This window comes from Penicillium paradoxum (assembly GCF_028828445.1).
Source record: "Penicillium paradoxum strain IBT 22861 chromosome Unknown utg000006l_segment0_segment0, whole genome shotgun sequence".
In the NCBI taxonomy this organism is placed as follows: Eukaryota; Fungi; Ascomycota; class Eurotiomycetes; order Eurotiales; family Aspergillaceae; genus Penicillium; species Penicillium paradoxum.
Window position 1 is genome coordinate 975,746 of NW_026643184.1, and position 24,960 is coordinate 1,000,705.

A 24,960-nucleotide genomic window follows, 5' to 3' on the forward strand; every position below is an offset into this window, starting at 1 on the left:
TGTTAATGCCTAATTGGGATTTTCTGAAGCTGTGGAGACCCATTATCACGTATCGCCATTCTAGCTTCCTAGGTTGCAAGCTGAGAAGTTCTGTGTTTGGTCTCATGATTCTAGTGATCCATTCAGTTCCTTCTGTCACTTTATAAGTTGATCCATAGGCCACATTTTCTTGACTGATCATTGTGGTATATCTCCAAGGTCATCTCTCAGCAGGATAAACGACAATTCGATCCAGGTCTGCACCCTTATTATCGAAGCCACTATATAGTCCACCGATCGTGATGGAATTTCTCTTCCCTTTCTTCAGTGTCAGTTGAAGTGGAGTAGACAGAATGATCCCCTTGTGTGTGTCTCGTTGGTAGAGAGTTTGGATGCTTGAAGCTTCCCCGTTGACAACTACGCTACTGATACGGCGTAGTTGCCATGCACCGCCAATTCTATCCGGGGTGCCTCCAGCTATTGATTCTGTCAAAATCGAGACTGATTCCCAAGTAGGGCGTGTACTTACGTTGGTCGCCAAAGCCCAAGTCATCCGTGTCTAAGCGAGGTGTCAAAATCGAATAGATAGCCATAAGACGAACAGTGTACACGTACTTTGATAATAGAACGAGACCCATTGTGGCTTTCCAGACCCCTCGATGTTTTCAAATGTAACGGTGCTATCGTTCCCATATATTCCAGTGAGTATGACCCCATTGGTTGCGAAGTTCTTGATGCTCGTTAGCAACATATTATTTTGACGTCTGCGACAGGTGATGTGCACTCACGGCCTCTTGTTTGTAGGCATCCCCGTGCGTCTTTGCATTTTGGGCAGAGTATGTTATTCCCTTGACAGGCTTCCATTCTCCAGTTTTGCTTCCATTCGGTAAGTAAATGGCAATGAGGCAAGTTAGGCATACATACACGTTGAGATCATAAACGTCGTGCCATTCAACCTCGAGGGTTTTCTTAGACTCATCAGTCCGGATCGGTAACCAGATGTAACGACTGTCCCAAACAGAATTTGAGTCCCATTGGTCTCCGATGTAAAGATATGTTGTCTTCTTTGTTCCTTGAATTCTCAATGTGAATCCAGACTGAGAATTGAAAGTTCTTGTGTTCAATGGTGAAACAACAAACGGCTGGGACCAGGGCCCGCTCAAGGAATCGGCTCGGAATGCCACCACGTCTGCATGATTAGCCAAGAAAGATGATCACGAACGGGAACCCTTACTGTTTGGCCTATACCCAGTCTTATGACTCATTAGTGCCCAGTAGCTTTTCTCTGTCTGCATGATAGTTGGTGCCTCAAGATCGTATTTCGGGAATCGGTGTACGGGTTTTTCGAGCGCGGTGAGGTTTTTGTTCATGCTGGTAAGGTACACATCTCGTCCATCTTGACTATCTCCATTCGAGTAGAGTGCGTATGATCGACCGTCCTTATAGTCAGTGAATAGTCCAAAGTCCTGGGACCAGTTTCCAAGGGGCGCGGTTGCGTCAACGAACTTATATGGCCCACCGATGTTGGAGGACACTGCATGGCCCTGGAGAAGGAGCCCATAGCTAGAGTTGTCGGCGTGCCACCACATCTGTCTTGTTAAGCTTAAGGTAAAAAAGGGAAACTTGGGACGCATACATGATAGTCCTCAGTCTCAGAACTGTAAGCCACTTTGGGCCGTTGAATTATGTTCTCCGGTGAGATGTATGGGTGTCCCTCAATTGGAGCTATCGAGGTTAGATATCAACGTGTACCTGACAGAACTAATAGAAGGGTACCTAGAGCCAATCCTCCCGAAGTCCAGGTGCTCAAATCCTCAGAGCTGTATACTGCGACACCACCTCCTTCGGGTTGCTCTTCTGTCTTGTACTCGCCAAACCACCAGAACCGGCCGGATTTCGAGTCAAAGGTGATCCCGGCGCCGTGCGCATTGATGAGAGACCCATTGGTATCGTGCCATCTCCCTCCAGGCACTATGTATCTGCCTTTTGCTGGAATGGCTAAAAGAATAGCCAGAAGAGGGCTTGAGAGACGCATCTTGATGGTTCATGCCAACCTATATGAGAATATCTGATAGAATCAGTTCAAGTTGTCCAAGTTAACATGATTTATAGCGTTAGCTGCATGTAAGTCTCGGCCTCTATTATACCGACATTGCGGGGTGGAAAAAGACGTTATTTTGTTCGTCTTGGCGTCCATAGCAGGCTTGCTTTTATAACGCATCGACTCTCATCGATATTTCCCCTATAGCAGGCACGCTTTCGATTCAGCATCTAAAGAGGCTCATTGTTCAGAACCGACGCACCATGGATATACCCCGTCCTAGGTACCATCCCAAATTTTGAATAGCAGCGTGTGAGGAACGCGGGGAAAATTGAAATGTCGCGGAATGCCAAGGATCCCCGGGATTCCACACAATTGATCCTCCAATCGATCGATTGATGTCGTCGGGAAGTCCAAAAGCCCCGACAGGCGACGGAAGATGATTTCCCGATATCTTCTTGTTGCCTACTATTTCAATTCTTCAGATCCCCAAGGAGCCGTCCACTGCGATTGGAGGCTTGTCTCCAGGATCAAACAAATTGTTGTCACTATTGTGGGTACCCCAAAGCCGAACAATGTGTAAAGAGCAAGAGCAGTATAAACTGTTGCGTTTGCAAGCCTGACATTTCGGTTTGATCTCATCACCTTTCTTTTTTCCGAGAACGACAGACGACATAGCCAGTCCCTGTTCGCCCTAGTCTCTTCTTCGTGGCCGAAGATATAAAAAAGCAAAGTACACATGTAGATCACTAGTGGAAGATGGGGAAGAAGAAGCAGAAGAACTAGGGTTGTGTCATCGCTGTGCGGGTGCCTCGTACGGGAGACGATAGCGACAGGCCCGCAACAATAGAAACACCTCCTCCATAGAAGTACCTATGCACCTAGACCATCCATAAGAAACATTCAGACCTGTCCCGGCTCTTGTATTTACCCTAAATCAAGGCAAAGGACAGGGAGAGGACCTCGTGAAGACCAAAGAAAGGTACGTGTGCACGTATGCAATGATCTCGGCTTAGATCGACGCCATTCAAGTGAGATATTCCAACTGTTTCGATCCTCCAGTCTCCAGGGCCCTGAGACCTGCAACTAATAATTATGTCTCACTACGAGGGAGCCTGGGAATCAGCAGGAGATACCTCCAACGGGCAACGCCATTGAAGTCATTGAAGACATGTGGAGCAGTGACGTCAGTTGATTTCCTTGTTAATGGCCTCGAGTTTGATTACTCTTTTCCTTTTTGTTTACTTTAAATAGAAAGAGATTTTTGATCTTCCGAGACTTTTCACGAAAGATTTCGAGCGGCCATTGCGATCGTGGGCTATCGGGTGTTTTCTTTGGTTTGTTGCTAGGATTTTCGCATCATAAGGAAATAATGAGGTCCATTATTGCGAGTGCCTTTGTTCAGGCCTCTCTTATTTCAATTGGCTCTGCTGCCCCTGCTCCAACTGCTTTCGCCAATGATGTCAACCCGCCAGATCCTGTCATTACAGCCTCCCCGGTCGAACGTAATCCGTCTCGAGTTGTTGCCCGAAACATATTAAGCGATGTTGAATCCGATGTCGACAACATACTCCCAGAGCTTGGGTCCGGCCTACCTTCGTGGGTTGCATCTGGAGTACCCAACTTTTTCCAGGGTTTCCCGACTGGCAACGCCGTAGTGAGCTCTCTTGGATTGGACAGCTCCGAATTGGCTGCATTACCAACCAATGTGTTGAACATCGACCCTTATGCCAACTGGACGAACTCGGGCTGGAACGTTCGCTTTCACGGGAACGTGTACAAACAACCAAATACATCCGTTTCAGCCTTGAACGATTTGGCCGATATCTTCCTCGTCAACACTAGCATCTCGGATCTTCCTAAGTCTCAGCAGAACCAGGCACGAAACCTTACTGCCGGAATATTTGTCGTACAACAGCCAGATGTTGCCGTGAACAAGATCCACCTGAAGCCGGCAGCTAGTCAAGGATCTAGCGGACAACCAGGTGGTGGTGGATCATCCAACACGACAGGCGGTGCGCAAGATGTCACTCTGCCTTACAACACTACAGTCGAAGGTGATTTCGATACATTTGTGCCAATCGACAGTAATGGCCTTACTGCGGGCAATGAAACCTCGAAAATCCAGAGACTTGACACTCATGTCGAGGGTGCAAGTATTGGAAATGCTACCGCCTACCTTGTGCCTCCAACGGGACTCACCATCGTCTCTGATGTTGATGATATTCTCCGTGTCACCAAGATCTATCAACCCGAGCAAGGACTACTTAATTCCTTTGCTCGCCCATTCACACCTTGGCAGGACATGCCAGACATTTATCGCAACTGGTCCACCAGTCTCCCCGATATGCATTTCCATTACCTTGTAAGTCTTGTCGTTTCCACGTTCTTCTGTCTTTTTTTGGTTTAAAGTATTGACAGTTATTCCAGACCACCACCCCGGAGCAAATTACCAGAAACTACATGGAGTTCATCTACAATAACTACCCGGGCGGCTCCTTCGACACCCGTCCTCTCAATTTCAGCGACGTTTCCGCCACTTTGTCGATTCGCCAGTTCCTATTGCAGAAACTCTTCGAAACCTTCCCCGAGCGCAAGTTCATCCTGATGGCAGACACCAGCAACAGCGACATCATGCGCGACTACCCAAAACTAGCCACCGACTTCCCCGGACAAGTCCAGTGCATCTTCCTCCGCAACACTTCGGCAACCGATCCAGGCGACAAGTTCCCATACGATACTTCCGGATTCAAGAAGCTAAACCAGTCGATGTACATGTTCTTCGTGAACTCAGCTGACTTGGCCAATTTGGATATTGCGAACGGGCACTGCTATAATACGTCGGTTCCTCAGAATCTGACGTTCGGCTACCAGGGACTACCACTTGGACTGGGAGATACCCCAACTGCGGTCAACGGATCGGCAAATCAAACTGGAGCCGCTAGTGGTCTCGTAACCAAGGAATCGGCTAGTGGCCATGGCCTGATGGCATTTGTCGCAGCAATGTTTACGGCGACTTTCATGTTTTTATAGAACCATTTTGATACGAGTCATGTTCTTAGACAAATGAAACACATTTGATGAATCATTCTGCATCCAGTGTTTCCTAAAGGCCAGAAAATTAACTCGACTCTTCGCGTACCATCATTGCGCAGTATTATCTGTAGATGCTGCTCCGAGATTATCTACTTCAAGCAAAAGACTGAAGACGGGATATTATGCAGCGCTGGTTCGAGAAGAGCCAAGTTCGACTATGATAAGCTATATAGCGCCCCGCCACAGGCAGGCAACGAGGAGGATCACTATGCTAAGTGACAAAGATGCACCGGCATGACCCTAATATGTGAATATTGCAGTTTGACGGGCCATCAACCAGCTGAATGCGACTCTTCAAACATCGTAGATTGCCTGGATACCAGATGTCTCACTTGAGATTATACGGCTACAAGGGGAAATATTCTTGAATGAATGAAGAGGTGGCATGGGCTGCGGTTGTTACTAGGATCTTCGATCTTACTAGTTTCCTCTCCTTAGCAAGAGTCAGGTAGTGACAACCAATTCTTCCTCCTGTCTCTCCCCCGAGGGCTACCTCCAAACGGCTGGCATTATTACATGCCTGTGGGTAGAATTCGTCGTTGCTATTGACGAAGGCCGTATTGATTTCCGTATAAGGCACATTTCCTCTTCTTCTTTTGTACTCCGTATATGAAAATCATTTATCACAACTTGAAACATGAGATGTAAAAGACTAAACTCGACTTCTTTCAAGGACCAAAACCATTTCTAAATACAAAGAACAAACAAAATAAACAAGATAGATAACACATAAGACACATAGAAAAAGAGATCACAAACAAGAAATGGAAATCTAAAGCTTCATTGCAGAGACAATCCAACCGCATTTCTGATATCGGGAACAGGTAGAGTGTTCAGCATCTCGTAAATATCGGTACCGATGTGTGTCGAATGAGTGTTATCCGGCATCGACATCACAAATAACAAATGATACAGCCAGACCCCTGACAGTCGGTCCCGACCTGGCGATGGGCCGCCGGCGCTTAAAGCGCACTTAATATCGACCCAAGTGGGAAAAATTGGTTGACCCTGGCGATGGATCATCGCTTGCAGGCATATATTCTCGGTCCTTAATTTTCCGGACGCGGTGCTATAGAATTGGGTGCTTAAAGTAGGCACCGGTGCCCCAGACAATTGTTCGAGTTGTTGCCGGTCCGTCTCAAACATGCGCAGTGCTGAAGCACCAGAATCCAAGAGGAAGTCAAAGGTCATTGATGTCTGGGCTGACTTTTGTGCCCCAACAGCAGGATTTCGGAGGGTGATGTCAATCTGTTGAATGTCAGCGTTGATCTTTGCTGTGTGGGAGGAGACAGTACCCTTTGCATGGCCAGTCCTGGATAGGTTGGCGGCAGAGTGAAAAATACATTCATCGTGCCCGGCTTGGTACCATCAACCTGCATGTAGAGATTAGTATGTAAATATGTGTGAAGTTGGAAATATGTCTTCCGAATGGGTTTGGTGCGGTATTAAGCCCGATGATGTGTACAGATTGAGAAACTCGAACTTACTCCTTCCACCCAAAATCCCGCTGAGCCATACTTGTCACTCAGAGTGTATACCTCTGGCATATCTAGCACTTTGGGCCCAGCAACGAGCTTTCCGTTTGCCCAATACGACACGTTATCTTCATCCCATTCCAAGGCTTTGGCCCTGTAGGCAGTGATGATGGCTCTCACATTCGAAAGCTTTTGTTCAATTTCTTCATCTTCTTCATTTCCTGCACACAATCCTTCTTCTTGTTCCTCTTCGAGAGAGTCCCGTACTTGTTTCAAGGCATCGAGGCGCTGAATAACTTCCCAACTAAGCCCGTTGGGCTCAGCCTCATACATCTCTCTATAAAACGGTGTTAGTAAGTGCGATGAAATATCCCATAACACATCATTTAGGCTCTTCTTACTTTTCTTCATCCCTCATCTCTTGATATTGCTGCAATCTAATTTCGAATACCTCGGGCATGATTCCTTCTTCAATGCGCTGTTCGCATCTCGCAATTTGAGCTCCAATATCACTTCGATAAAGCATTAGCAATGAAGGAGATACACACTTCATGATATGATATAGTCTTACTTGGGATCAAGATCTGCCTCGTCCGCAGTCCATCCTTCGGGCAAGTCGGCGGGATTGGTGATAACATCCTTGTTCGATTCCCAATTTTGCTGTGCAGGTTTTAGGTTCCCCTGCTGCGGAGTCCGTTCAGGGTATGTGGGATTCTTATCAGGGTTGAGAAGCATGTTTGCAAGCTTAACATGAGACAAATTCGGGTCTTGCTTCTTGACCTTCTTTTTTCCCTTCTTCGAGGTGGTCAATGTATTAGCCTTGGAACTCTTTGCATCTAGGTTCTTTGGTCTGTTAGAACCAGGCAATGGGACAAGCTACCTTCTTCGTGACCTTCTTAATGCCATCATTACTAGCATTGATCATACCACTGGCCTTGCGAATACGCTTCTTTTGGGTAAGGCCGTGTAGAAGTTCCTCACCTAGTTGAGCGGACTGCCTGCGAGTGGAGGGCATTTTCAAAAGTTAGATAAAAATCGGGCTTCAAACAGAGAATAGAAAGTCTGGAGGTTTGGGGGCAAGAAGATACGCTTGGGAGTTGATCAGCCATATTAATATACTTGCGCTCAAGGACGATTTTCATTGATGACCAGACAAAATGATGGATATAAAAGCGCCAGTCGAGTCTGGCAGGGGTAGAGCCAAAAAAAGACCAAAAGAAGCCTTGAATATAAAGAACGGTTTTATTAGTTTGCAAGGATTGGATATAATATAAAGACAAAGTCGTCCGAAACTCTTTGTCCAGGCACCACTGTGCACTTGCGCCCCATGAATGAACAAGTTAAGAGCATCTTTGTGAAGACCGCTCTATCCCTAAAGGATCAGCTACAGATTCCCAGCATTATTGATAGTATCGCCTCGATGTGCTTTTTGCATTTGGTAAGTACTGTTCAAAACTCTAGAAATAGTTTGTGATCATATCTAGGTTTTTGCATTTTCATACTAGCTAGGTACTAACTCAAAATCCACTTGCTCCAGCAAATGAGCCTATCAAAGGGAAACCAGTCTTAATGAGAAATCACTCTCTTTGGGTATAAGATTGGGCTTTTTTGAAAGAGGTACTGAAACGCTGCGAGATATGGTGGCCACTGAGACCTTTGTTTTCACAATCTTTGATTTCTTCTATTCCGTCAGTTCCTCAAGGCACTTTTCGTAAGCATATGTCGATCCGGCATCAGGTATTGATACCGAGTCAAAAAGCTCTGCATTTTGGCCCCTGATTTCTTTGTCTTCGCTCTCAAATTTATTATAATTCAATGCGGCAGTAAGTCTTCAGATGGCGGGTATATACTCGACCAGACCAGGGTCAGCCGCGCAAGGTACGCTTTGACCTTTCAGCTTCTCGCAATCAAAGGAATTGTTCTCTATCCACTTCCTCTCGTTCTACGTAATCTGCAGCAAATTTACTCCGGACTAGCAGCTGAATTTGGGGGTTCTTATTGGCTGAGCTGAGGCTGTTCCCCAGGTGGAGGCTGATTGGGAATAAGTTGAACTTATTCGAGTAAATTATAAAATAATTATGCAGAATGAACAAAGTCCTGCGCCCATAGCAGCGGCGATTCTCTTAGGTTATGTTCCGAAGTGGTTGACATTGGTACTTACTACTTAGGTAGGAAGCCACGGGCTAGCGTCGTATATACAGTGAAGAAGAAAAGGTAGGAGGAATAGCCATCATGCGCAGAAATAGGCCATGACCGGAAAAGATGATTTTTAATTGACTATAGTGCGTTCGTCAACATGGCCGGCACTGAATGTTTGGCGAGGTTATTTATTTCTTTGTATATACTGCGTACGGAGTAGATGTTTCCCCTTTTGGCGGGAGAAATGCCTGAGCTGTGATTGGCCCACGGTTGCCGAATGTTCCGAACTGGGGATAGCGCCAGATTCCCACGATTACAAATCTCGGGTCGTCCACCTGGGCAGGGGCTACGTACTCTGCATCGTTGCCATTGTCGCTTGAAAAGAGTTGAGCATGAGTTTGGGGTGGACCTTAGGAGCTCCGAGTTCGCCTCACTCCTTTGCCTAGAAATATATTCCGAGCCTCGAGAGTAGCCCACAACCCTTCAGGTTTGCCCGAACCCGTGTACTCCACACAGAATAAAGATGTAGTAATCCGTAATTGAGTCGGAGCTCACGTCTGGAAAACAAAGAAATACATAAATCATTCGTAATCTTCATAATCTCACTGAAATCGGCTCCTGTGATTGGACAATTGTGACCGGGGTGGACGGGAGCCCCGACGGGAACACGCCAAGTGGAAAGTCCTCCAATTTAACTTAGAAAGGAATGCTATCGTCTCTCGCCGTGCCGCCGGTTACGGAGTACAGAGTACAGCCATTTACTTGAGCAGTTTGCCAGGGTAAGCTACCGAGGCCTATGTTCGTGCTGACTTATCCGCTTGTTCATGCCCGGCAAGCCCCCCCAATTTCTCCAGCTCCCAGGCAGGGATGTATGAACAACCCTCACGGCAGGCCTGTGACCGGTGTCACGACCTCAAATTGCCATGTCACCGGATTGTCGCAGAAAAGTGCAGTCTTTGTGTGAGGGCAGGCGCAAGCTTTGTGTTTAGCCCCTCGAATCGTGGTCGCCGGCCAACGCGTCAAAATCGCCAACCCGGTTCCCATATAACCAAATGAGCGAACGACGGGCAATCAAATATAAAACTTGCCCTCGGGTGACCCAGGAACTAAGGTCGCACCTGGTGAATGTCCACTCAGAGAACCAGTTGAGTCCATCAACACCTTGAAACATGTTGACTGGAGCGGCCGTAGCTAATACCGGTGTCTACTTAGAAGAGATTTCCCAGTCAGCAATAATAATGTACAATCCCATTCTAGAAATAAGAATATACACATTTCGGGATTCGCGTTACCGAACCTATGCATGGGTGTCGGCCCGGACAAACCCTTGACAGAGAGTTTTACACCGATGAGTCTGTCAAGCACACCTCTGGAATCGAACTTTTTCTCTCATTTTGATCGCCAAGGTAAGACCCCTTTCAGTCCAATTATCGACATTAATCTCTCTTTTCTTGAGCCTCTCTCTGGACTACATGCACCCGACGTCGCTCCTACAGGCCATGAGATCCGTCCCGAAGTCCCGCGGCTCCCTTCCCAGCGGCTCGACAGGCCACAGATATCAAATAGCCATCGCAAGATCGGGCCAGAGACTCAATTCCTAAAACAGTTTATGGATAATGTTTTAGAGCTTAAAATCGACTTCATTCAGGACACGCTGGAAGATCCCGTTGCCTTTGGCCCTGTCCCACTACCCCGGTCTCATATGGGACCATCACCTCAACTCCAGTATTGAATTGTGCGGCCGATACCAGTCTGGCTCTTATAAAACGAATGACTAACTTGTTTCATCCAGCAGAAAGCTGGACAGTACATTGATATGGTGATCCGATCGGCTTTGCAACTGCGAGATCGCCTGGGAGATTTAGTGAATAAACTCACAGTGCCTTCCCTCACTGGGGAGGGTGATGATAATGAAAGCAGCGGGTCCACGAGTCCATCCACCGGATACAATGTCATCATGACAGTTATGAAAACCATTCGATAACGTGAAAATCGACTGATGCAGGCTGCGGCTCGATTGGAGACCTGCTGTCATAAGGCACGACGGCCGCGGGCTTGATGCCGGCGGTGGCATATTTGATGAATGATGTAACCTCCAAATTGGGCGCGAAGCACGCCATGTTTGTGGGCATCAGGAGAGGAGATGAAAAAAGAAACTCATGGTCCCCTGTATCCATCGGCGCTTATTTCGATCGTTAGATCGCTGGATCGGCAGTCAGAGATCTTTGCACAAACTACTCCGTAACTCGGTTTATATTCACGTCTACATACTTCTTCAGTTAGTCCATGCAAAATACAGTGGACAGATGGATCAAAGTTCCAATTCATCTACCAGTTTCGCTTTCACTTCACACAATAAACAACTATGGCCCCACCAGGCCTGAAGCTGACACTACTTCCGAGGTCCCGGAACCCCGACTGCTCCGAGGAAGAAGGTCACCGTTTTCTACAGACTCACATGCCTAAACCGGTAGAGATCTACGCTGTGAGATTGAGCTTTACACTCGCTGCAAGGGGACTTTCCCCCGCACTTGGGTTGCCATGGAGGACCTGTCATTGTCCCCTGGAAGAGCGGTCAACTCGACTTTGGAGAGATGATTCTTCAATTCTTCGATTCTTCAATTGGTCAATTCCTCAATTGTCCTGGAATTGCAGCTTAGAAACTTGAAAAGAGCAGTGGCCCGATGAATATGCATGAAGCTATATTCTTCAAGCTCATCTAAACGCGATAAGCAGCGGGGAACTCCGAACCCCAGCCAGAGCTATAGCAATCGCGCTCCCTACATAGGCAGATATGTAGACATTGCCGAGACTCAACGTAATTAGCGAATCGAATTCAGGAAGCCCCGGAGGACCATCAATTCCCGTCTCAATCCACGCCACACGTGTGTTTTGGCTCGTCAACATCTGTCGATAGTAATCTCCACCAAGCGCAACCCCCGCACTTTCACGTCGCTCGACCATCATCCCACTTTTGACGCCTTTCGCCAGAATCCAGCCACCATTCAAAGTCCATACTTGGCACTGCAACCCTAGCCTTTATGATATAAAGTGCCGTCGGGGCTCCGCCTGCAGTTTTGGCCTCAGATACCAGCCGTGTCCATTATGTGGTTTCCCCTCTGCCAAGCGCAGCCAGCGTCTTGGCCTACCCCTGCCAATCACGCGACATTATACTTTATCATCGCGTGCTTCAGATGGACACCGGCACTCTGAAGAATAAGTATAAGAGCAGCGTTTCTGCCGTCCTGAACGGTTATCCATCAATTCCCGAATCACGCAACGATGAAGTGGCTTCTTTTGGCATCCCAGCTGTCCTTGGCCTTAGCGTCTGCCCCCGGCGGGCCTGGCGGACACGGCGGTCCTGGTGGTCCTGGTGGCCCTGGTGGTCCTGGTAAGCCCGGTCGCTCGCTTTCACCGGTATGTATTCATGGCATATCTCTGCGGTCATCATTTGGTAGTCTGACTTTGTAGGAAAAATTCGCATCTTCGATTCAATTGGGAGACCTTCTTAAGGGCGTCCAAAAGCTTGAGGATTTGGCATTCTCGTATCCTGAGCGCAATCGTGTCTTTGGTGGCAAGGCACACAATGATACTGTTGACTACCTCTATCACGAGTTGAAGAAAACTGGCTATTACAATGTGTATAAGCAGCCGCAGGTGCACCCATGGACCAAGGCTGATTCTACTCTGTCATACAATGGCGAGGAGTTTGAAGTGACCGCCATGACGTACAGCCCTAGCGTTGATATTACCGGGGAGGTAGTGGTTGTCTCAAACGTCGGATGTACTGCAGAAGACTACCCGAGTGACGTGGCTGGCAAGATCGCCCTCGTCAAGCGTGGAGACTGCCCTTTCGCAGAGAAGTCTCTGCTAGGCGGTGCGGCCAATGCAGCTGCTGTAATCGTCTATAACAACATTCCAGGGAGTATGGCTGGAACCCTGGGCGGAATGGACCCTGGTTATGCTGCCATTGCAGGAATCTCTGCTGAAGATGGCGAGACTCTACTTAATGCGGCAGCGGAGGGCGCCGTGACCGTGGCCTACAAGATCGACAGTCAAGTTGAGTACCGCCTTACCTTCAACGTCATTGCCGAGACAAAGGGCGGTGATCACAATAACGTTGTCACATTGGGAGGCCACACCGACTCCGTCGAAGCTGGCCCGGGTATCAACGACGATGGCTCTGGAATCATCGGCAATCTTGTTGTTGCACGAGCCTTGACCAAATACTCTGTCAAGAATGCCGTGAGATTCTGCTTCTGGACCGCAGAGGAGTTCGGCCTGTTGGGTAGCGAGTATTACACCTCAAACCTGAGCGAGGAAGAACTCGCCAAGATCAGACTCTATCTCAACTTCGACATGACCGCCTCGCCCAACTACGCCCTCATGATCTACGACGGTGACGGAGATGCTTTCGGCCAGACTGGACCTGCGGGTTCTGCCGAGATCGAGGCTCTGTTTGAGAAGTATTATGACTCCAAGAACCTGCCTCACATCCCAACCGCTTTCGATGGCCGGTCTGACTACGACGGCTTCATCTCTCGTGGAATTCCCGCCGGTGGAATTTTCACTGGTGCTGAAGGCCTCATGACCGAACAAGAAGCTGTGTGGTTTGGAGGCCAAGCAGGTGTGGCCTATGATGTGAACTATCACGGTGTTGGAGACAACATCACCAATATCAGCCACGAAGCATTCCTCATTAATACCCGCGCTACAGCCTTCGCCGTTGCAACATACGCCAACAGCCTTGATTCAATTCCCCGCCGGACTGAGACAACCAAGCGGGAGGTCAAGAGGCAGGAACCCAAGGCACATGCCCACACCAAGGGCACTGGCTGCTTCCACTCTCGTGTCGAGATCTAATCGGTGTACTCATCTATCACTGATTGCCAATGTTAATGTAATTAACGAATTCAATGCAATTTATCTTTCTCTGGTCAATTCCAATTGTTATTTACGAATATATCATAAATTCTATCAAATGTAAGCTGTAATAGTTGAGTGCGTAGCCATAGTATATGAAGAAAGTTTGATCAAGATATATTGAAGATGAGAGCTTACAGTGGAGATAATACGCCGAGCAATAATTTGTCTGTATTCGACCTTAGAGATAACGAATTCATTATATGCATACACATATCATTCTCCCCGGCTTGAATAATAAAAATCCACACGAAGCGGAGACTTTCTTCCCCAAGTGGATGTTCCATCGGCGTGTAGATCTGCCGAACAACAATGATCCACGCGAAAGTCTCCGCTGGGCTTCCACAGAAGAGATATCAGCTAATCATACGCATATGATAGCAAAGGAATACCAATAATTATGTCCAAAAAAAGTCTCTAAATGCACTCTTTCCTTGAAACTTTAGACCATTACCAATCCTGGACCTTCCCATAACCCGCACTAGCTACCGAATCATTCGCCCAGTACCGCCCACTAATATGCTCGATTTCGCCAATCGCCAATCGCACTGGAATTCTCGCCCCCTCCTCTAGCAAATCTGTGAGATGATATCCCCACATGACAGAAATAGGTCAGGTCTTACCAACGGATTTGGGCGGCTGGCCAGCCTGCGCACCCAGTGACGTGCCCACCCACCCAGGGCAGCAACAGTTAATGAGCAAATGTGGGTTATCACGGGCCAGAATACGGGTCGCAGTGTTCAAAGCGGCTTTGCTGGTGAAGTAAGCTAGCGAAGGCCATCCCGATGCGGTCGCAGTGTGCTTGTCTGCTGCGCGCTAGAGTGAAGGAGTTGTGAGTAAGCTGAACAGGTCACATAATGACGCTAACATACATTGTATTCCTCGACCAGAGTATCCAGCTCAGTGAGTGTAAGATCAGGGGTCAGGAATTGCTTCTGCAAGTGCGGATGGAAGTATTTGAGCTGGCCAGATTGGGAAGAGACGTTGACGATACGGCCGCTCTTGCGCATGACTGGCAAGAAGGCTTGGCAGATCTAAACTGGTCAGCTAGCTGTTAGGAAGAAGGGATTTGCGGTGGATTGAGATACATCCAGAGTGCCCCGATAGTTCACGTTGAGGGTTTCTCGACGCTGTGCGGCAGTGATGTTCTCCTTGAAATAGTAGAGCCCGGCATTATTGATGAGGACATCGCAGCCGTTGTTTTCGTGTTGGACTCGCGCGCTCAGGGCGGATATGCTGTTCTTGTCGGTTAGAGACAGCTTCGTAGGGTGAACATGCACGGTTGGGGGGATCTTTATGCCAGTGAGGTCGATAGGAGCCCCAGCCCGCGACGCTGTGTATAGAACCAAAGGGCCCGGGGATTGGTGTATTAAGGCAGCACAAATGGCGAGTCCGATGCCACGGTTCTAGAAGCAGGGTGAGAAGGGGGTTGCAGTAAGATTGGGAGTGGACTTACGGCGCCAGTGACCACAGCTACCAGAGGAGTTTCCATGTTTTAACGGCAATCTTTTTCTTCGAATATAAGAAAAGGAGAAAGCAATTCATCCCACAATGCCATATATGTAATCTTGAAGATCTCTAACAATTAGTAATTGTCACCCTAGCGCCTTGGAGAAATTAATAGTGCCAAGCGATTCCTCGCAAGCCTCCGCGTAATAATGTTGAGAACCGTTTCAACTTTGAAGTTATCCACGATCACATCACAATCCTGCTATGACACTCGGGATGGATCACAGAATATCATGATCGTTGAGTTGGTGGGATGTAGAGGCAAAGCAAGAATCCAGCAGAGATAAAAGAATTGGGAATCAACAGAAATTGAGTACAGTAATAAAACGAAAGCTTCGAGCATCAAGTACAACATCTTACCTCTTGGGGAAACAGACAGCACAATAAAACAGAGCGCAATTAGTGATCGGCGAGTCCTTCAGCACCCCTAGCCAAAGTTCATCGGACATTCATGATTGTGCTAGAAAAGGGGAGCTTCTGTATCTCTTGAAACCTCAATCGCCAGTTCGAGGCCCTGGATTTTGAGACATCAAACTTGGGGATGGGTCAAAACCGGACCAAATGATTGGAAACAAGAAAGTCAACATCGAGGCCTTACACGCCCGAATGATTGGCAGGGCTTTCCATGATGACATGAGTTGCAGCGACTGCAGCAGGGAAGGTAGACCTTTGCTGGAATCTGTCCAGGGCTCATGAAGCTCCCAATAAACCCCATTTGTATACATAGACACAGTCTTAGAGCTCATAAAGCTGCTGATTGATGCCTGTTTTTCACGCATGTTCGAGTCTGTGAAATTATCGCGGGAGAACTCGGTTGATTTAGGGCTTAGAAGGTAATCTGAATACCTAGAAATACTAGAGAAATCTATATTACTCATGTATCTGCCAACAATTAGCATGTTTGTATTGTTTGAGGCCCATTGGGCCCCCATAAAAGTCCAGTGGACTTCTACCCTACGCAATCTGATCGAAGTGAAGGATCTGCCGAGCCCCTCGTCGACCTCGTAACCTTGAAAGAGTTTGTAACCAGGAGCAATTCCGTGTCCGTCAGCACCTCCGTAACTTTCCGCCTAATTTCCAGATGGACGTCCTAACAGAAGATCAGAGCGAAATATGATGCGCATCTCATGATATGTTGAGATGTAGGTGTGACTTTCCAATAGTTGCGCACTTTCGAAGTCAAGAAGAGTTACCACACGACTATCTCTGTCATAGAGAATATTGTGCTGTCCAGGATCATCAAGTCGGAAGCCCACTTGTCGTAAAGCATAGATGCCATTAAGGCAGTCGGACTGAATGTAAGCCCGTTCACCCTCGGATAGATTATGCCAGAGTCGGTCAAGCCGCATTCCGGCTCTCTGCTCTAGAACAAGAACATAGCCTGATGGGAATGTAGTTGAGCAAACAATTTCCCCCCTACAGATCCACTTGGCGAAGTTGCAACGTCCGGCCGGCTGCTGGGCCCAAATGCGGTTGTAAACTTCCGCCTCCGCTTCAAACCTAAACGTAGCAAGTTAGTAATTCCAATAGCAAGTTATTGAAGTAATCTGACTCACAGCTCATTATATTGAGGTCCCCAGCACTTGAGTATCACCGTTGATCCACCTATAGTTGCTAGCCAGGTCGCCTTATTTTGAACTGTTGGTTCTGATAACAGCTGAAGGCAGTTAATGACCCTTGGGGTAGGTCCGCCAGCGTTAATAATCACACTATTCGATGTGATAGTCTCTTCTTGGTTCGCCATCGACGGGGAGTGGTAAGCTGAAATATCAAGTAGACGGTCGGAGACCCGGGAAGGAGAAGGGCCTCGTAGCTTCTCAGTATATTAGCAGCTTTTCTATATCCCAGACAGTTGCCTAAATCAATAATTACGGTTCTTGGCTCAAATGTCTCGCTTTCAACGTACTTTGGCTCCGACACGGCCATTAAACAGAAACCAGCAAGTAACTGGCGAAGGGAAGGCCGTGTAACGCCACACCAAATAGGCGACGAAAGAAGAAAAGAAGAGTCAACTTCTCGTTTAACAAAAACGGTGTAGTTGTAGGTGGACAGAAATCCAAACCGAGTTGAACATGTGCGCATCTGAGCAACAAGTTGTCCTAAGCAAAGGGCCAAGAGTCAGCGAACTTGACGTGAAAGTGAGAGAATGCTGGGCAGGCATACCTATCAGTGGCTCGAGGCGAAAAGATGATTCGGGCCGGTTAATATGAAGATCTTCGTCTGAGATGGTCCAGGGCGTTTTCATTTCTCCAACCAGATGAACGTTACCAGGTCTAAGGCTGGTCGCAACCAGCCCCAAACATACGTCTGGGACAGACATTTGTGGGGTAGAGAGTGCCTGGAAATCAGCAAATCGGATTGACGCCATACCTGGCACCAATTCGAGGGCTTTGATAACTGGGTCGCAGACATTACGGACAAACCTCCCGGTTAAACCAAGCTCGTTACCGACTGTGTAAAGTTCCGTCTCATCGTTCAGTGGAACTTCATGGGCTATGTCAGCTTGCTGGAACACTCGGCAAGCGTCCGTTTGGAATGTACTCCATAGAGACATATAGGCGACTGACAGACGGTCGGAATGGATTGATGGGTTCAATGTTCCTCCGTTCTGGCTTATAGCTGGGGTAGCTCTAGCCAACTGCGTCTGGGCTGGTTCCATGTTTTGGGAGATGGAATAATCGTTAGAATGACAAAAGAGGTTCTGGGACCCTGAGCCGAGGGCCTTACTGTTATCGACAGAAGTGGGGGAAATTGAAAGACGATGCTCAGCGAGGACGTGAAAGAAAAGGTGTTGAGACTTACTATGTGGGGCTCAGAAAGGGAGGGAGAGAGTTGTATTAGGAAGGAGACGAAGCTCCCGACTATCTAAGAAGGTGATGCCTGCACATCACGGGACCTCACGGGACGCCCAGAAGAAGGGAGTTGAGGTCCAGCATTTGTATGAGTGCGAATAGCGTCACATTTAATGCCCATTTTCTAAGGCATCAATGGTGTCGACGGGAAACAAATTGAAGAATGCAAGGGCTTCGTTATGGTAATTCAGGTATTCATAGTTATTTTCTGCCGGCAAACATTCAGGCATCTTAAGGCACATTCAAGCATCAATATTCCAAATATTAGTCTCCGACCCCGGGCCGCTATACACCTGCGCACCTCTCTTCTTGTCAACCCAATGAGGGGCGGTTCTAGGTGGTTACATTACACATGTTGCGTGGAAGATGGTCCCTGGCAAGTGTTCTGGGGGTCTGAATCGGCTTCATTGCGCCAGGCCGTCCGCCAAAAGTTCCGCACTGTCTGGGGTTATATTTACAGAACCCTCTTCCACGCGTTAGGATTGCATTGTATTTTCAAAAACATAGGCAAATACAAGAGCCCGACTTCTCAAGGAATTTCCAATTCTAGAACTGCACTATATCCAAGTTGTTTATATTCCACAGATAGGGATCAAGTTCCCCATGTAGTAGGCAGCAACGATTTTAACCGAAGTTGGCAGGACACAGAAATCCTTACTCCGTATTAGTTTCGTGAATCCATCTTCTCTATTGGCCTTGCGCAGGGAGAACATATATTTCATTCAAAACTCTTGATATCGATTTGGCTCGATTTGGCCAGGCTACAATCACAGCCCGACCGACAGGCGTTGGCGCAAGCACATCACCACACCAACCGCAGACTCGGAAGATGATGATCTATGTTGTAGGTACTACGTCAACGGTGCAAATGGGCATTTATGGATACGAAAGGCGGATTTCTCTGAGATCAGGCGAGCTATCCACGTTTGCAGGTCAAAGGGCTTAAGCTTACGGAGTACTGATGCCCACGGATACCGACTGGAAACCAGGCTCACTACGGCCCCATCGCAAACAGGCCAGCCATGACGATTATCAGGCTTGCTTTTCAGAGGCATGAGCTCTCCAGACACCTTCGAAGGTCCCTGATAGGTGGCATTGTGAGCGCAGTACCAACACACCAATACACCAACACGTGATCGTTTCACGATGCGTCTTTTGAGCAATAACCTCCTGCTCGCAAAAGGCCATCAAATAAAAGGGGTTTGTGGCGCCAAGTGTGAAATGAAACCCCGTTTCTCAAGTTTTGATTGACCAAAACAGTGCCAAGAGCGGGTCAACCCCTATACTCCGTACGGAGTACTGTTGGCCAAAATTTCTTAATAAACACAACCCATTATGAGTGGCCCGTTATGCCACAATTATGTTATATACTGCTACGGAGTACATACATCGGTGTATGTCAATATCTGCAGCAATGCCCAAGGACAACTATGATCGGCGTGATGCGATGTGATCGTGATGCTTGAAGATCGCAAGTTGGGTGCACCGAGACAAGTCTATGCCAAGTAGCCCAAGCATGGGACAAGAAAGCTTCGTCAGTGGAAGCTTTCACCGGGGTTCCAAGGTTCAGTGGCGTCTGAGTGTTTCGTGTCTCCAGCAGATCAATATCATGATATCGGACCCCCAATTGCGAAACAGAAACCGGCAGACTAGGGTTGAAACAAATCCTCATCCTGAACGGATCCCTGACTTTCATCTATGGGGTCCCTATTACAGACCAGTCTCCTGATCCGAGCTTGTGTTCCTCTAACGCCAAGCTGATCCACAATACGCACCATCACGATCGCCCCGGACCAGCTCAGTGTGTGTGGCTGTGTCCTGAAATCCTCTTCTCGAAGTCCTGAGTCTGCGAAAGAAATTCAAGAAATTACTACCAAGCATATTCGGTCCCTTCATTTCTCAGTCTCTCCTTCCTCAATATCTCTCACCATCCTTGTGTGGGGATCGTCACTCGTTTGGCTTTTGTTTACTTCCCACATACCCCTTGCCTGGGCGCGCTACTCTTACCATTCTCCTGTTGTGCGTGTGCCATTACACACCCGGATCCCCTTGAACACCGCGGGTCCATCCATCACTAGACTGTGGCTGTTACTTGGGTCCCCATTTCAACGCTTAGACTGTCAAATACTACGATTTACGCTTCAGCCTTGGAACCAGCTGCGTTGCTTACCGTTTGGAGCCATCACTCGTGAGTACGTGTTCGTCCCCCAGCCCCTTCGGATTAGCATCGTCGTCGCAGGTTTAAGCCACACCGTGTGGCTTGGATCAAAATCCAGTTGGACCCAATTGGAACCTCATTGCTGCCTTCTTTGCTCCCAACTACTGTGTCTTTGTTGTATTTTTGGAATCTTTGTGTTCTTTAAATGTCGCTGGCAAAACCATACTCACAAGTCCACTTTCAACAGACGTTGTCCCCAGTTTATCACCATGCGTAAGTCCGGCATCTAGAGCCCACCTCTCAATCAGCCATCCACATACTGAGAACATGGCCAGATAAATATCGCAGCCAAGCTCGTGAATTAGCTTGGTATGACGAGGAAGGACAAGCCTCCTCCCACAACCCATTTAAGAAAATCCGCCCAAAAAGACACCACCGATCGGATTCTATTCAACTCGAGAGTGGATTGGTCTCATCTCGAAGCCTGGGCGAACTTTGTCTCTCAGAGGACCAGCGCCGACGACAAGAGATGACCAGTGGCCTTGGAGGCCCAGAACACTCAGGCACGTTCCCACTAGACTCTGCGGGCAGCGATCATGGAACTCCCAGGTCCCCACCTGAGCCATCCATGGCTAGCCAGGATCCGATCAATGTGTCGACAACGTGCGGGGATGATAGTGAGACAATTGGTTCGTCGCAAACACGTCAGCGGAAGGGTGGTATCTTGGGAAATTTCGCCCATCGCCACAGTGATGATGATTGGGATGACAAGAAGTCGCTTTCGGAACCCCAGACCTTCACCCTTGCCTCACAGTTGAGGGCTACTATTTTGAACTCGTGGATCAATGTTCTTTTGGTGGCTGCGCCTGTCGGAAGTATGTCCTCCTCTTTTCGTCCGCCGTTTATGCCATGAAAGACATATGCTAATACTATTATTGTCAATAGTTGCGCTTTATGCCGTTAAAGCTAATCCAATTGCAGTTTTTGTGGTCAACTTTATTGCTATTATGTATGCATTCTCACCATCAGCCACTGTGGAGAATGTTATGGTTAACCTTGTATACAATAGTCCTCTTGCGGCCATGCTCAGTTTCGCGACTGAAGAAATTGCCCTTCGGTATGTATTCATAAATCTGAATCTATCTGATCTATACCAACACCTTTTCTAGCACGGGCGAAACAATCGGTGGTTTGCTGAATGCCTCGTTCGGGTATGTTTTATATCACCCACGGTCTCGTTCTACATCGCCATTTCTAATTCTTCTAGTAACGCCGTCGAACTGATTGTTGCAATTATCGCCTTGGTCCAGAAGAAGACCCTTATTGTGCAGACCTCGCTTATTGGCAGTATCTTGTCCAACTTACTTTTGGTCTTGGGCATGTGTTTCTTTTTGGGCGGTATCGACCGCATGGAGCAGCATTTCAACGTAACAGTGGCCCAAACAGCTGCGAGTATGCTGGCATTGGCTGTCAGCAGCTTGATCATTCCCACTGCCTACCACAAGTGGTCTAATCGTCAGTTCTAACTCTCTCTTTCAATCGCAGTCAACACTTAAGACTAATGTGAATATTGGTTATACAGTTGAAAAAACAGATGGAACCGCCGCTCTCTCCCGAGGTATGTTACCTGCCCAGGCTTTCCGGTCTATTTATCTATCACTCTCTTGCTTCAGCTGCTTACACTGCACCTCAGGTACTAGTGTCCTGCTCCTGATCGTGTACGGCTGTTATCTCTTCTTCCAATTGAAATCACACTCCGACATGTACAACCGGCCCAGTCCGAAGGTCGAACGACGCCGCGCGAAGGTCGCCGAAGGCGACGCCAGCCGGGGTATCGCTCAGATCGGCAAAATGACTGCTGTACCATTAGTCGGTTCGAGTCCGGACCATATGCAAATGGAGGAGCCCGAAGACGAAACCGAGCAACCGCAGTTGTCCGTCACGTGTGCCGTCCTCACGCTCATCATTTCGACTGCTTTTGTGGCAGCGTGTGCGGAGTTCATGGTACGCAACCCTTTCTCTGGGATCTGACTATGGCAAGAAGCTAATAAAAATACCATCTAGGTCGAATCTATTGATGCTTTAACTGCTACTGGTAATATTGGCGAGACCTTTGTCGGATTGATCCTGCTGCCTATCGTTGGCAATGCGGCTGAGCATGCTACCGCGGTGACAGTCGCCTGCAAGGATAAGATGGATCTGTCGATTGGAGTCGCTGTTGGATCGAGCATGCAGATTGCACTGCTTGTGCTGCCGCTGATCATCGTTCTTGGATGGATCATTGGTGTTGAAGATATGGTATGGATGAATCCTGATATGCGAGAATTTCCTGGAGGGTAAAACTAACTGCGACAGACTCTCAACTTCGACGGTTTCCAAGTGATCGTACTCTTCGTTTCTGTTCTTTTGGTACGTGATCGATACCCGGCAAGAAAGTGACATCCTTGTACTGACTGCTTTTCTCCAGGTGAACTACCTCATCGGTGACGGCAAGTCTCACTGGCTCGAAGGCGTCTTGTTGATGATGATGTATCTGATTATCGCTATCGCATCTTGGTTAGTACACTTGCAAATGGTTGTCAAGCGACGGTAACTGACTACTGACTGCTTTCCCAGGTTCTTCGTTTGAACTCTCACATTCGTTATAGTCACCGGGCTGGGTCCCCGATGACACCGATATTCTAATTCACTACCCCAATCCCGGGACCCTTTTCTGGTATCCATTACTTCACTTCTTTGTATTATACTTGTGTGCTCTATTTGTTTATTTCCGGAAGTTATTATTATCACCCATAATATACCCACTCTGGCAGTGCTTTTGATTCCCGATATATCTTTACCTCGACCTATCAAGAATTCACTTTCCTAGCAACCATCGTAACCATCCATATCCCAAATCATCATAATAGCCGGGATTTAACAGAATTTAACCCAGAACAGGCTAAAGAAAAGGGCTGACTAACACGGTATCTTGCCTCCGGGGAGTGGAGATGCTAGGGTCCTCTCGGGATGTAGTGCCCGATTTGCCAAATAGCAAACATCCAAGGCTAAACATGAACCAGCCTCCCAATTATGTGAATTGTAGCAAAAGCACGGGTACTTTACCCATCGGAGCATTCCCGAAAAGGGCCTAAAGAATCACGGTAGGCTCGATGTCCAGATTCGGACTCGGGAAAGTCGGTATCCCACCGGTGTTCTAACCGAGCCGATGTGGGGGGTGTTCCTGGCCTGTTCTTTTGAAATTCCTTTGAGCAGAAATCTCTATATTCGCCACGGGTCTTTCGTGGGGGTTTCTTTCGTGGGGGCTTCCTGGACCGTATCGCAGAGAAAACCTATGATTTCCCGGTCTACATGTCATGATCATGATATCATTGCGTAGGTACGAGCGTCAGCCACGTGAGATAAATTAAATGGGGTCGGGAAGTGCTCCGCGCCGTGAAGGGTCAAAACGGGCACCGAAAAAGTTAAGAGAAAGGACGTACGGAGTATGTACATATTAGAAACGAAATTAATCAAATTCAAAACCACCAAAACCAAATAACACCAAATAACACCCAAACAAAAGAGGAGCTGACCCCGTCGGCTTTGGGAACAAGCCATGTACTCCATACGGGCTCCGTAGTGTGTATTGGACCTTGGCCAGACAAACCAGACAAACCAGACAAACCACGGTAATTCGGAGCGCGGCACGGCATTCCTGATCGGATAATTTCGAAAGCGAGGGTTCGGTTAACTGAGCCAGACGGGAAAGAAAAGAGACGGGGAACAAAGAAGGGAGTTTCTTTTATTAATCTTGTCAGCTGAGAGGCCCTACGGGTCCTAGTGTGGGTTGCGAGCCAAGGAATTGAAATATGTACATCTTCCGTACTCCGTACGGAGTACGGAGAGTACGGAGAGTACGGGAGACAACGCTCGGGGAAAATACAACGTACAGTACGGAGTAGCAGTGGTACTACGAGGTCGTATGTTTGTCAATCATGTTCGAAGTCCAAATTTCCCGTTTAAGCTTTGCCACTGTCAAGAGCCAAGGAGGCCGGAAATTTATACGGGAGAACGGACGACAAGGATACGAGGAGTAGCCACTGGGCACATGACGATTGGTGCCCTGAGCCTAGGTAATATCGAGATACAACAAAACCGCAAAGTCGCCAAACCGCCAAACCCTCTCAACACCAGAATGCCGAAAAGTCAACTGCTCCGACTTACCTAACACAAAGTAAATGCGGGGATATCCGGGGTCCAATCGCTGGCGCCTCGGAGGTTGCGGTCCAATCGCTGTATCGGATGGGGCCGAAATGTGACCGTGGGGGGAGGGAAAAACTCGGTGTATGATCTTTTCCGAACATTCTTGTGCTCTAAAAAAGCATGTGTATACAGATTGGACCTCGGAACACCTTTCTCCCAGGTAAGTACAGCATCCACAAAACATCCTCCGTACACCAAACAGAGTCTGGACCCGTAGCCACTGTAAGGGAGTGAAACAAGGCCTCTGATCGCCGATGCAGTCGGCCTCGGGTTGTTTGCACTTGTACAACCGTGTGGGACGGATTAATATGGGAGCGGAAAGGATGCAAGCAGATCAAAGGGTGAGCTGGGTCGGTCCAATTCGCCATTCCGTGAACATTGCGTGTACCTCGGGGGGATGGCGTCTCGTTCGACCCTCTGCCGAGCGACCTGATCCCATCCCCGAATCTTGTGACGGTGGCAAGAGCCAAGGTGACAGAACAAGAACGTCAACTGCCCACCGTGTCGGGGTGTCACACGGAGGCGGTCCAATACGGGAGGTGT

General features: G+C 48.1%; 8 protein-coding genes across 8 annotated transcripts; 4 read left to right on the forward strand and 4 right to left on the reverse strand.

Moving 5' to 3' along the window:
- Positions 1 to 199: 199 nt before the first annotated feature.
- On the reverse strand, positions 200 to 2,014 carry N7457_006838 (uncharacterized protein; the record flags this gene model as incomplete). Its single annotated transcript, XM_057177881.1, has 8 exons — positions 200 to 456; positions 509 to 538; positions 595 to 709; positions 768 to 855; positions 904 to 1,168; positions 1,214 to 1,568; positions 1,616 to 1,704; positions 1,756 to 2,014. 8 exons carry the CDS (start codon positions 2,012 to 2,014, stop codon positions 200 to 202), a joined length of 1,458 nt encoding a protein of 485 aa, XP_057029625.1.
- Positions 2,015 to 3,392: 1,378 nt separating this feature from the next.
- Positions 3,393 to 5,053, forward strand: N7457_006839 (phosphatidate phosphatase App1 family protein; the record flags this gene model as incomplete). Its single annotated transcript, XM_057177882.1, has 2 exons — positions 3,393 to 4,385; positions 4,451 to 5,053. 2 exons carry the CDS (start codon positions 3,393 to 3,395, stop codon positions 5,051 to 5,053), a joined length of 1,596 nt encoding a protein of 531 aa, XP_057029626.1.
- An 843-nt stretch (positions 5,054 to 5,896) lies between these two features.
- Positions 5,897 to 7,606, reverse strand: N7457_006840 (uncharacterized protein; the record flags this gene model as incomplete). Its single annotated transcript, XM_057177883.1, has 6 exons — positions 5,897 to 6,364; positions 6,412 to 6,489; positions 6,604 to 6,928; positions 6,993 to 7,103; positions 7,163 to 7,434; positions 7,472 to 7,606. 6 exons carry the CDS (start codon positions 7,604 to 7,606, stop codon positions 5,897 to 5,899), a joined length of 1,389 nt encoding a protein of 462 aa, XP_057029627.1.
- Positions 7,607 to 10,033: 2,427 nt separating this feature from the next.
- On the forward strand, positions 10,034 to 10,462 carry N7457_006841 (uncharacterized protein; the record flags this gene model as incomplete). The annotated part of the gene is made up of 1 exon (XM_057177884.1): positions 10,034 to 10,462. One exon carries the CDS (start codon positions 10,034 to 10,036, stop codon positions 10,460 to 10,462), a length of 429 nt encoding a protein of 142 aa, XP_057029628.1.
- Positions 10,463 to 12,012: 1,550 nt separating this feature from the next.
- N7457_006842 (M28 family metallopeptidase) lies at positions 12,013 to 13,593 on the forward strand (the record flags this gene model as incomplete). The annotated part of the gene is made up of 2 exons (XM_057177885.1): positions 12,013 to 12,147; positions 12,202 to 13,593. The coding sequence occupies 2 exons, from the start codon at positions 12,013 to 12,015 to the stop codon at positions 13,591 to 13,593; spliced, it is 1,527 nt and encodes a 508-aa protein (XP_057029629.1).
- Positions 13,594 to 14,103: 510 nt separating this feature from the next.
- On the reverse strand, positions 14,104 to 15,145 carry N7457_006843 (uncharacterized protein; the record flags this gene model as incomplete). Its single annotated transcript, XM_057177886.1, has 5 exons — positions 14,104 to 14,222; positions 14,277 to 14,469; positions 14,526 to 14,687; positions 14,742 to 15,059; positions 15,110 to 15,145. 5 exons carry the CDS (start codon positions 15,143 to 15,145, stop codon positions 14,104 to 14,106), a joined length of 828 nt encoding a protein of 275 aa, XP_057029630.1.
- A 1,087-nt stretch (positions 15,146 to 16,232) lies between these two features.
- Positions 16,233 to 17,887, reverse strand: N7457_006844 (uncharacterized protein; the record flags this gene model as incomplete). Its single annotated transcript, XM_057177887.1, has 4 exons — positions 16,233 to 16,662; positions 16,719 to 16,975; positions 17,035 to 17,261; positions 17,326 to 17,887. Coding segments are annotated over 4 exons (1,476 nt in total), but the record flags the coding sequence as incomplete, so codon positions are not given.
- A 2,554-nt stretch (positions 17,888 to 20,441) lies between these two features.
- Positions 20,442 to 22,801, forward strand: N7457_006845 (hydrogen/calcium exchanger domain-containing protein; the record flags this gene model as incomplete). Its single annotated transcript, XM_057177888.1, has 11 exons — positions 20,442 to 20,445; positions 20,508 to 21,047; positions 21,118 to 21,289; positions 21,342 to 21,383; positions 21,440 to 21,687; positions 21,755 to 21,790; positions 21,866 to 22,176; positions 22,237 to 22,470; positions 22,528 to 22,581; positions 22,640 to 22,728; positions 22,789 to 22,801. The coding sequence occupies 11 exons, from the start codon at positions 20,442 to 20,444 to the stop codon at positions 22,799 to 22,801; spliced, it is 1,743 nt and encodes a 580-aa protein (XP_057029632.1).
- Between the last annotated feature and the right edge of the window lie 2,159 nt (positions 22,802 to 24,960).